This window comes from Buteo buteo, chromosome 8 (assembly GCF_964188355.1).
Source record: "Buteo buteo chromosome 8, bButBut1.hap1.1, whole genome shotgun sequence".
NCBI classification, from domain to species: Eukaryota; Metazoa; Chordata; class Aves; order Accipitriformes; family Accipitridae; genus Buteo; species Buteo buteo.
Window position 1 is genome coordinate 5,945,354 of NC_134178.1, and position 12,994 is coordinate 5,958,347.

At 36.4% G+C, this 12,994-nt stretch overlaps 1 protein-coding gene across 12 annotated transcripts in view; it reads right to left on the reverse strand.

Annotated features, from left to right (window-relative positions):
- Window positions 1–12,994, reverse strand: part of DMD (dystrophin) — a 1,298,312-nt gene that overhangs the window by 309,153 nt on the left and 976,165 nt on the right. For all 12 annotated transcript variants that reach the window (XM_075033523.1, XM_075033524.1, XM_075033521.1 and 9 more), the window contains one exon: window positions 6,096–6,213. In XM_075033523.1, the coding sequence (XP_074889624.1) occupies window positions 6,096–6,213 (118 nt within the window). The remainder of the gene's footprint in view (window positions 1–6,095; window positions 6,214–12,994) is intronic.

Here is a 12,994-nt window from a genome sequence, read left to right on the forward strand (position 1 = left end):
CTTAGGATTTGGTCAAAATTAAGTGCCTCTATCCAACACAGGAATCAGGGTTCTCCAGCACAGACTGATTTCTAGGAACAGAAAACTTAGAACTTTCTTATCTATTTAGAAGTACCTGGTCTAGAACTAGCCGACTACGTTTCACCTGAATTACCACACAACACAAAGTTTAGTAATTATCTCTCTTCACAGGCTTGAGAAGGTAAGTGAGCTCTGAGCAAGCCACCAGCACTGACATCACCTAATACACTTAGCAGCTCTGGGGCTACCGAAAAAGCTACGCCACTTTTACTCAAGAATATAACCAGAAATGGAGGAAGGTCACCTTGTAGTCTCTCATCCTTTTTAGGAGCACTACAACACCTGAGGCAGGCAGTTTAGATCTTGCCCTTTGTCCTCTGAGCCATAGGCTTCTAGTATATATAGCCTGAGAAGTGACATACAACTGTAATTCACCCATCACTCAGACATTTCTGGGGCATGTTATTTCCCATTCTTAAAGGGCAACACTCCCCAGTGTTCCAAAATAACTTCTTACTCCTTCTTAAAATGTCCCATAACTTTCTTACAAATCTTGTAGCAGCAAATCTGTGCCAAGGAAGTGGTATCAAATGAGGTACTCTTCCCAGTAACATGCTACCCCTTTCAGAGCTATAGTTTTATCTTGTTATTGACATTTAACAACAAATGGTTTCTCCCTTCCTGCATTTCCATGGCATAGAGTTCTCACAGGAAAAAACAAAGTTTGAGCTGTAAAGAAGCACATCAGGTTGATTAATAAACTCTGCATCTTTATGACATAGGAAAGCTATTACTCAGGTTCTTGAGAAGTTCTTGAAATATGTGGAATCTAGAGAACAGAATACTGGGAATCATTCCATAATTCAGCTTAAAAATATCAACAAGATACGTGGTCAAACTGTATACAAGTACAGTTTTCTCTTACACTTTTCTTTTACAGTCTTGGTAGCTAGGAGTTTTACTACTGGATGACAAATTCCAGATTGTATGAATTTGTTTTTCCAAGTGGTAAACTCTTTATTTGTATTCAATAGCTCTAAGAGAAAACCACATGGATGGCAGTACAATGGAGACGGCTATTTTATTAAGATGTCGAGAACAACAGTACAGCTGTAATTCACTGTGGAGTTTCCATACATTTTGTTGTGAAAGTGATGACAAGTTGATGATTTTGCCATAAAACTGTCAAATACAGCAAACTATTCAATAAAGGCCTTTTCATGGAGTGGCACAGAGACACTCAGACTCTTTTCAGATTAGTTCAAGCGCAGGTCTCCTAACAACCAATTATAACATATAGCTTTTCTTTCTTCAAAAAAAAACCAAACCAAACAAACAAAAAACTAACCACAAGACCAAAATAACTCTTCTGAAGACATCCTCTATAAATTATTCATACATTTGTGGACTTAGTTTTAAAAACTGCCAAATAAATCTCAAAAGGAATCATTTGGTCCCAATGCGTAATTCTTGATGAAAAATAGTCCTCATTGAAATGCTTGTATTTATTGCTATTATTTATGTATTTAATGTAATAGAACTTAATTAACCTCTCAAGTGATATTTTGAGAGTTCACTACATTTCACACAATTGCTGAAGAAAGATGCGTGTTACTTTAGCTTCTTATAATCTTGAAAGGGAGATTCTTTAGTCAGTAAGAGATTATTTCTTCATAGAGTCCTATAAATATTCATTTTTATACCTCCTCTATCGCTTACACAGCCAGAAACCACATTACAAAATCAGGATGTAAATTACTAGCAAAGTAAAACCGCAGAAAGGTTATTCACCGTTATCTTTCACATGTGTGTGAACACAGCAGTAGGAAGGCCTGCTATTTAAAGTTTCTTACATTTCCAGGATCTAGCAAGATCTAACATAGCCTTTGTAATTACTTTGGTATTTCTGATTCTAAGACTGTAAATTTGTTTTTATTATCTCTCAGTATATTTCTATATTGACTTGTTACCGGCTTTATGTATTCTATACATAGGAACTGATGGAAAATAAAGGGAATTTTCAAAGTTTAATTACTTTATTATATTCAAAGTTGCTTATAAACTCATTCAATTTAAGGAAACAACATTTTCATCAGCAGTAAAGCAAAGTGTTTTGGAGCTGTGATGCATTATGTAGAGAAAAACGTTATTGTACAGCATATGGTTCTGTTAGAATAGAATGCTTTATCAAGGGCATTAAAAGAGCAGAGAGGCATCTTGCTTTTCCCCACAACTTTTCCTCAAGACTAAATGTAATTATTATTCTTATGTATTCTTTAATGTTTAAGTTGTAAACAAACTATGATTTACATAGAACAGAGATTTGAGTATGACATTATGTAAACATAACACAAGCTTTACTTTATAGAGCCAAGTTCTTTTTATGTAGTATAGCTCCTGCAATTTCATACAGATAATGAAGTAAGAGTGGAGAAAAAAAGGTTCAAAGGAAATAATCCAATTGTATGAGCTTATCTTTAATTTCTGCTTTTATTTCCTAAAGAAAGACTAAACCTGTGCAGTACTATGACAATTCTGTTGAAAAATAATCTCATGATCGTTGACTGTTTTGCAGCTGTTCTTAGAGATTGTTTAAGAAATGTCTTTTGATTTGCTTGATTTTGTATAAAATGTTTACCTTGCTTGTTTTTATAAATACTTTCAAAGGCAATAATGGCTTCTAAATATAATTCAAAGTGAGACTTTAACGAGCATAACACACATATTTCTGCAAGCAGAATGACTCAAGAGTTGCCAACATTAGCTAGCACAGAAGCCAGAACCTTCAGGGTTTTAATTCCAGTTGATGGCATGCTGACCCACCCTGTGACCAAAAATGCAGCTATCTTGTAGAGTAGCTATGAGTCTCATTTAGTATTTATAATATATCTGTTCAGTGATATAGGCCAGATGATTGTGGTTTGGTTTTTTACTAGCACCTTAATAGTAAAAGGCAATGAACAACATATTCATACAAATTAGCTCATCTTCTCAGCTTTTTACTTCTCAAAGTGTGAGATCCCATGTTTCAGCCTAGGAAGAGGTAGTGCACTAGAGATAGTCAAGTCTATCAGCTCCTACGTGACAGACTAGCGCAGCACAGCCCTGCACTCCCTTTCCTTCGTGATGGGATTCGATGCATTTGGCACCTGATAGTGCGACATTACAGAAGGCTGCATGGGAGAGCGGTACACAGCTGCTGCAGAGGAGCACAAATAGCACAGTGCTGGTGCTCAGGTCACGAAACTGGATAGATTTGAATGAGTACTAAGAACTGCTAAGACATAACCATGGTAACCTATTTGTATTCATGAAGAGGGTAAAAAAACCCACAGGAAATGGGAAACAGTCTGCAGGTGAGGTAGTCAGGGAGGACTTGCAGCAGGACTCTGGTGCAAAGTCCAAGTATAACGGAGGGGATGCTCTCTAAGGCTGTGGGGAACGTGCAGGCCTTAGCAAGGGGAGCGCATTCTCTGGTCCAGGGTTCATCTCTGGATGCAAGCAAGATTCCTGTGGATGGACCTGGGGACGACACCCTGGGTGCAATAGGCTGGGCTCCGTATCTGCTGGACTGCAAGGCAAAACTGGGTGCACTAGGTGGGAGCGCTGCACAGCACAGCAGGCTTCAGAGGAGCTGTGCTGGGGATAAGGAGAGTCCTCCTACGTCCAGGACAGCATAGCGCTGTGAAGGGGTGGGAGGGGTGAACTACTCGCACGGTAGGTGTAGCAAGAACAAGTGGATCCTGTCTATAGAGGTATTTAGCAGGCCTAATTCAAATCAAACAGAGCAATTTCCATCTTCTTCATACAACATACAGGGGGAAAAAATAATGTCATGCTATTAAAAATACAAAAATTACTATTGTTCTTTTAAAGAAGTACTTCAGATGACAGTATGCCACATTTGGCATATATTTGGAAAAACCTTATGTGTCATATTTTAAAGTCCTAGAATTTTTTTCCCCCTGGAAATATCATGATCTCCTTAAAATTCTAAAGGAATAAATACCTCTTGAATAGTGTTTAGTACTACCTACAATTGTACAAATATAAACTAACAAAGCATGAAAAAACCTTCATGAATCTAGTTTGCTGCCTCAGAAGACTGGATCAAAAAGGGCCCTGATCATACTGTATCTCCCTCCATTGAAGAAATGCAGACCCTATATATTTCTGACAATAAATACTTTACTTGAAGATTATTTCATTAGCAACAACAGGATGATGTTCGAAGATGCTATACTACAGTAAGATGTACTTGAAAGAACATAAACGCACCTGACCGGTATCTATTGCATCGTAAGTTGTACTTTTGCAGTCAAGGATATTGACAGTTACAGCATAGAAAACTAATTGCTAAAACACAGCAAAAATGAATCTTTAAGTTCAGAACCAGCTAATCAGTTTGGGAATTCTTACAGACAAACACTAAGAAATCATCATGTAAAATATATTCACCACACTGCTAGCCACAGATGCAAGCTGTCATATAGTGGGGTTACCACATACTCATTCATGATTTACAGTCTGATAGCTTGCTTTCCTTTTTTTTTTTTTTTTCTGTATGAGAAAGAAGCATTTAATCTCTCTTAGAAGGCAATTTCACTTAAAGTGAAGTGCGGTTTTCCAACAGAACAAAATTTAGTCATGCATACAATTCACATGAGGGCATATAGGAATTATGCTTGCATTTCATGTAAAGTCTACAATTCTTGTCTTCAGAAGACTTGCCTCAGAATTAAAAATTAAAACATACTAGAAAATACTGATGGGAGTACTACATATGTTGGCTTTGAATAAGAACTGTAAAGTTAAGGTATATATACACACTTCATCCGAATTCAATTGAGTATGTGATTTTAAAATTAATTTGCATGTCAAACAGGAACAGGTTCTTGTGCAATATATAAGTGCTATCCATTTCTTCTCAAACTTCAAAAAAAACAAACACAGCTTCTCTCTCTCTCAGTAATACTTTTCAAGGCCAGGAAGAGAATAGCAGTTAAACAATGTTATTTCACATAGGATATAGTCTAAATAGTATCTGCGTGTGCTTCTAACAACAACGCAGTCCAAACATGCAATGTGATTTTGACATATTATGGAAAGTATTTACCTGATGGAATAAAAAGAAAGAGGTAATGTATGTGTGCATATTTTTTTTTCTTTTAATTATGGGGATGGAGAAGTTTAGCCTACGTATACACTGTCCGTGTCATCAGTTTCAGGGGGCAATCCCTGGTCTCCGGGACAAGATGTGCAGAACAGTTTGCATCCACCTAAAGTGAATTGGCTGTGTCCACATGCAAAGTGTTTGGCCTGAGTCTTCTCTAAGCTCCACAGGGGACCTTTAGGACCATAAGAAATTCATTTTTTATAGTTTTTAGTCCTGAGTACTCAATAACTGAAGATATGTAACAATCCACCACAGAGGGCTGCTTTTATAGCATGACCTTCAGAGTATGTTTCATCCTATAGTGAAGGGCATAAGGACATGCAAGCGTCCAAGGGTGACAACACTACATCTTCTATAGACGTCTTCTAAAACTGGACCTACTAATTTTTGCACCTTAGACACAGCCAGTTGGTTAATTCTGGAAAGGGAAGCCAGAACTGAAGAACTAATACAGACTAATGCAGAGTATCATCAGACTTGTGTGTCAACTGAGGTGAGATGAAAGAAGAGGCTGCAGCTGTACTACAGGGGATGGAATTGAAAGCTTCTTACAAGCCTACGGCTATACTCTGTGAATTCTTTCTTTTCCCTCCTTGTTTAAGAATAAATGTATTTCTTTATCTGTAGTGATCACATTCTATATTTTCTACAATGTGCTTCCACTATGAAGACAAGCAATACGAAATTAAGGTGAAAAATTTGGAATATACGATCACTGACTTTCACTTACATTTCTTCTATATGCAGTTTGGAAAATCAGTGTGAGAACTGTCTCCTGATGGAACTCTCCTTCTCATGGCAAAGGCATAAAGTGTCTGAAAAATGCTATGCTTATCAGGTATTACAACATTTTTCCATATTTTCTGAAACATCATATGATAGCAGAATCACCACTTACTGCGGTCAGTAATTATTGTTCTGGCCTCTTGATTGCTCGTCTTGTTTTTTAGATTTTGCGCTGCAGTTATTAGTTCATCCAGTTGGGGACGTCTTTGCTCCAGATCCTGTAGTATTGCCTAGTTGCACACAAATACAAAAATAAAACAAAGAAAAAAGCATGTAGAGCTGTTGAGAAGACCATGTATAGGGACTTTTTTTTGTGCCAGCTTGATTTAAAGCACAAAGGTTGTTTGCTGTTTCAAATAATACAAAGAATTTGGTCTAGACCTTGCAAATATTATTGTTAATCTTAACATAAAAATACCAAGTATAACTTGTAACAATAATTTTAAAAGAACCTATAAAACTAGATATAAAATTATGCAAGGGTAAGCTATTTTCCTCTATAAAGCTATAGAAGTATACTATTTTTCTATATTGTCTTAGATTTTACAGCATTATTTTTAAAAAGATATAGGGGTTTACCAGATTGGGCAGGATTTTCCTGGTAACTCATGAAGTCTAATTAATGTTTGCTTCTTAAGATTTTAAGACTGTTTAATTACTATGTATTGGTTTAAAGCCAATGTAAGACTGTTAATGTTGCTTCTTCTGTCCTGACACCTTACCTAGCAGAAAAGTAATTAACACTCACAGTAATTTATATGTTAGTCAACCAGATACATAAAGCCCAGGCAATCTGACTAGAAAGTAAGAAGTGGATCTAGAGTTTGTCACAGGGAAAAAGATGGGCTTCAAAATAATGACTCATGGTCTTTAGGAGGTAATAAAAACTAAAATACAATAGCTTTAGATATAATGAAAATAAGAACTCAAGGGGAGTAAGGCATGTAACATTTATGCATATATTAACTTAACTTATTTTGCAGGATTAGGGAAGAGCAAACAAGGAAGCAGTTCAAAGATTTCCCAGATAAGAAGCATCCAACCATGTATTTAAAAGACATTGACCAAATCTAGCAGCTTTGAGTCCCTACTGTGTAGCTTCCAGAAAAGACGCTTGTTAAGATTTCCCAGTCTTAGGAGTTGAAAGTAGCAATATTTATTACCAAATTATGAACAACTTACTTCAATTTTTCCCCACAATTTTGAGTCACCGGAACAGTACATTGTCAGATAGCTAGTAGGTACAGCATATCAGCTATCAAGCTGACAACAAAGGTCAGTGGAGGATTTTTATTTTTCAGGCTTTTTATGTGGACAGCGGTTAGATAATCTGTTAGCATGCCCACCTGGCTCTTGACTATGTGTCTTGGAGTATTTTATTGTCTTAAAAGAATTCCCCCCACCCCCCCTTAAAATGCTTTTATTCTAAATAATCATACTTTATTTTAACAAGCTGTTATTCACTGACTGTACTGGATGGAAAAGACCTGCAGTGTCTGATCTTAAATTTGGCCCTCCAACCTGAGATTAGAGATACATCATTTCACTAACTTGAAGGGGACAGGTAAAGGCCTAATATTATTTTCTGTTCAATGAGATTAACAAAAGAGCACGAGAATATCACTTCCAGTAACTACAGCATGTATCATCAAAAGCAAGCTAAAAACTCCACAGTTTCATTTTTGTTCAGTTACAAGCTCTTCAAGAAAAAAAGGTAATTTTCAAGATACACATCTAGCTATACCCTGTGAAATTCTTGCCTTTAATTTCTGTATCAGAAGTCCTTTGAAAATCTATTATAACTGGCTTTCTAAACTCATACCCAAAAGTTTGGAGGGTATTTTCTCACTTGTATACTGATTGGATTGCATACAGAGACACACAGTTAAAGCAGCAGCTTGCATAATTAAGCGAAGAACAAATTTCTCATTAGAAGTCTCTCCTTCGTGAAAGCACTCAAGAAAAAGAAATAAAATCTACTGATGCAGTTACTACCTCTAGATATCTATGTGCCTTCAAAACTCCATTTTCTAGGAAGACAAGTTAATGAGTGACATGAATTTTACAATAGAAAAAGCAGTCCCATTGCAGCCTAACAATATCTGCATTATACATACTGCCAAAATGGACTGTGCAGAAGGGACATTAAAACACGTACAACACGCTCAGATAATTGTGTGGCCTCCAAAGTAATATTCCCCTTTCTCTCTCCTTCCCCTACCTAGAAACTGTTTAGAGGAGGAAAAGCAAGTTAAGTGATTCTAAGGTCTTATGCCCAGAGAGACTCTAAACTGTTCCCTAAAGTTTCCTAAATATAATTTGTATATTTGATATACTGAACAGGAGAATGATTTATCTGATCCAGCCTAAGTCTCCAACCAGACATTAAATGCTATGTTTGTACCAGAGAAGAAAGCTTCTGCTATATGAAATCTAGTAAGAAACAAAGCAATAGGTTAGGATTTGCTCAGTACCAAAATGAGCGAATGGAACTGATGTATTCCTAAGTGCTTCCAGAATGATTTACCCACAAGACCCATCTGCAATTCCTGAACTGGACACTCGGGAAAACTAGCAATGCCTCTTTCAAGTGAGTCTTGCTAGCTCTGCTGTCCCCTCAGGGACACAACAATCTTGTCCCTATATGGCCTGTGAGGACATCCTTCCCTCTGCCATTTAATGTGGATAAAATTACTTTCTGCTGGATGTACTAACATGTGTTTTTGAAAGGTCAAGAAGGACATCTTGAAACCCTTACACTATGAACAGATCTGCAGATTCATGGACCTGTCAGGAGACAATAATCATTGAATCATAGAATCATTTAGGTTGGAAAAGACCTTCAAGATCATCAAGTCCAACCATCCACCATATATAATTATAGAACAGATGGGGTTTTTCTTAGTCTTAGAAAGGTAACCACTCAGAATAAGGATAAAACCTTCCTCAAATTAATATATTTTTTCTTCAGTTTAATACAAAGTGTCTGAGAACTGTACCCAAACAATGTACTATTTGGTAAAATTTTATCAATTAAAATTGTTGTAAAATTGTAACAATGTTTATTGGTACAATTTTACCAATTGCTACAATCCTAAAGACTTAGTAAATATACATTCCACATGGAACCTACTTTGCATGTACACGTACAAACCCTGATGGAAACTTGGATAAAAGTAACTACTAAAACACATCATTCCTGAGCCTTCCTGTGATCCTGTAGCATGAAAGTAACCAGCAACACTTGAGCTCCACTTAAAGTATTAGCAAATTCAGAAAAATATTCTGTGACTGGACAAACTAATCATACAAATTGATTTTGTGGGTAACAAAAATACAAATAATTATGCTAGGAAGAGAAGTGCTTTGATGAATACAAATTAAAAGACAGCTAAATATGATATGGTGAAAAAAATTAATAGTTTTAAATTATTAGCTGAAAAGATGTAAAGCAGACAAACAAACAAAAAAACCAACCCCCCACCCCCAAACCAAAATGAGAAACAGTGTGTATATGGAGACACTTTTTAAAACTTTTACAAATTCAGCCAAATATTTAATGTTGTAAAATTGGATTCTCAACAGAAAACTAAGTGGAAACTATTAGAAGACGTTATTACAACAGCCACAGGAAGAAAAGCTTGTTAATAGTGGCACCCTGGTGGAGGCACAGCAGATGCAACAGACCAGATGCCTCTGATTTGGAATGTCAGCACACTGAAACAAATGTGCTATATAAAAACGGGTAATACAAAAATAAAAGTTATTATGAAAGGATTTTCAAAATAAATTAAGCAGAAATCCATCTAGTCCCCATCAGGTCACCAAAAGCACAGGTACAAAGACTTAGGGAGTCAGCTACACTAAAAGGATTTTTTTTTTTTTTAATAAACACTTGTGTTCTTGTGCATATAATTTCCCTTTATTCTCATTTACCTAGTGCTCTGTAAAGGTAGAATAATGTATTCTGCAAAACATATACCACATTGTAATCAAATTTGTGTTTAATAATAAATGTAATTCAACATGAGTAGTTCAACAATGAGGAAGGACCATTGACATCCATGGTTGTACAAATACATCTTTAAGCCCCCAAAGAGTTTTCTTTTTCTTCTATATATCTATGAGTGCCAACATAATAATGCTTGGTGACAGCATAGTAATGGAAAGATGAGATTCAGTCATCAAACCTGCCTACACTTTGTTAGAAAGTGATGCTATTCACTTTTAACAATCTTTCCACATTTGTGGACAGCAGCTGCTCAAAAGAAAAATCCAATTTTCAGGTTCCTAGCTTTTATGATTTCTTTACACAAAATGGGGATTGAGATATGGAACAAATTGTTTAAGTCAGCAACTGAGATAACTTGTATAAAAATTGCAAAAAAAAACCCTGAAAAACTGAAACAGGTGAAGTGTGACAAATTCTTGGTGGGACCGCAAGGTTTGAGACTGAGAATTTAAATATTCTTTAGCTTTATAATGTACTGCATGCTACAGCCTGCATATTTGTCACTCTAGACATGTGTGCAGTAATTTATATAAAAGGTAGGATCTTTAAAATCTATCCAATCTTTCTTCCTGACTTTATGGCAAGTGTTATTATGCTGGTTTTGGCTGGTTAAACCACCACAGTTATTAAACTGGAATATCTGAATTCCAGGATGGTACCAAGTCTTAAACGTTCAACTAATCATTTATTAGTGCTGATTATGGGTGTTTGCTCTTTAATATCAGAAACAACTTTTCTCACACCAAAGCTGGGACTTTTAATCTCCCATTGCTGAAGTTCAAACATATAAACTAGAGTTAAGGTTGCTGTTCTGCAACATTATATATGATTGTGCTTCAGTCTGTATGCTTCTTTAAAAAGGCTCTGGGTCTACTTCATAACCATTTTACATTCTTAAGTTGAAAAACATCTCTGAAAATGAAGAAGTTAAAATGCCATTAAAAAAATGAAAGATTATTGGGTAAAGTAGGTCCCACGATTCCTTTTAGTACTTAACGGAGGAGTCCTCTGTAGTGGTAATGACTACCATGTCTTCACATTTTTTCTGTGTATTTACATGCTACCAGTCAAAAACAGTTTGCTATCTATTTTATATGTTTGTTGGGTTTTTTTTTCTCTACGTAAGAATGCTAACAGTAAGTGAGCCAAAAAATGCTCTTTGGTCAAAAAGGAGATTTAGGGAAGACCTTCCATATTAAGAGCAAACTGGAAGCAGCATTTTGTCATAAACAACCCATGGCTGAAGACTAAAACTTCCCAACTGTTTGGGATGGTTTGTTTTGGCCCATCCCCAAACTTATTTAATGAAATGAACCAGTGGACCACGAAAGCACGATTGAATGATTAATGCAGGAGTGTAAGAGAGAAGGAAGATATATTTTTCTTCTTATGAAGCTATTCACTCCTCCAAAGTCACCATGATATTCTTAGAAAAAGCATAATTCCATTAAACAGTTGTTGAGGAAATGATTTGCTCATCTTTTGAAAAACTAGGCACTAAAGCTTAAATTTAAACAAAAAATGAAGCAATTACTTCCTGAGCAAAATGTATAGCCATGACAACTTTTACTTAAAACAACTGAGTTTCTTAAGGCTGGTTGGTTCTCTAAATATAATGTGTTATACACACACCTAGAAAGAGAGAAAGCTTTGGAAGAAAGCTTGTTAACAATTTCAGAAAATGCAGATATGCAACACCTACAATTCATCTGCATAATAAAATTGGCCTTGTTAAGTTATTCCTCCCAAGCACAATTTGAATTTGTTTTCTTGTCACTAAGCAGGAAGGGAATATGAGAGAAAACAATCATTTACATACTCTCTACATTTAAACATAAAATTACGAAATAATGAATGTAATATAATGCAGTGGAGTTTTCTTTTGAAAACAACTTTTGTTTTGGCTATTAGCTGCTTTGTGTTTTCTCTCCAAAGCACGTACAATTTTAGGAACATAAGAAGATCTAGAGTTACTCTTTAGCAGTGTTGCTAGCTGATTGGTACCTGTCAGTAAAAGCAAAACATTAACAGACTGGACACTGTGATTTGATTTTGCCTGAGTGATTTATGCAGCCTAAGTTTTCATGAGCACGTATTTTTAAGCCCACTTAGGGCCCACTCAAGAACTGCCTAAGTAGCTCTCACTACTGTCTTAGTGAATATATCAACTCCATCAGTGATGCTGTGGGAAAGCGACCAGTGACAGCTTATCAGGTGTCTCACTAGATGCATGAAAAAGCATCAAAGAACTTTTTGTATGCTTTTTGTGACAGTCACTCAACAAATTATGTTGGTGGCATTGTAAACATCTGAGGACTGCTCCTTTACAACTTATGAATTCTGGTTCATACTAGGAAGTTACAACAGCAAAAAGTGCAACGTGCTGTTGATATACACTAACCAAACCAAGCGGAATGGGGAGTACTTTGAATCTCTGTGCTTTGACCAACAATGTAAGGTCATGGTGATGGCTGGAGCTGGCTTAACTCTCACCCTCTCTCTTCCTCCCCTGCTCCCCATTTGTCTGCAGAAAAGGACTTTGGGAGCAGGTATTGCAAGACCTCTAAGGAAAGGTGAGTGAGCTGTAGAAGAGAAAAAAACCCTTAAAAATCTGAGTTCACAGGGAAATCAACTATACTGCTCCAGAACTGCAGGAGGCAGATACCCTTCTACTCATTCACAAATGCGGTAGTCAACAAGGAAAAGTACATGCAGCATGGTCAGATTCACAAGTAAGGTACAAGAATGAGACTTCCCGAGAGGCTAAAAGTCAGCCAAGGCCCACTGAGCTGTTTTTTACTGTCCTCGTAGACCACCAAATTGGGTACTGACACTCGGAAAAAGGTGGCATACACATAGGTTGCAAGACAAAGGTAATATGATCTGAAGCAGGTCTAGCAAGGCTGGATGTGCCCTAGCCTTAGAAATAAAAAGGTGGAAGCAAATAAAAGTTCACCTTGCAGCTGAGAAGATTTTCAGACTAGGAAAACAGGCTGCAG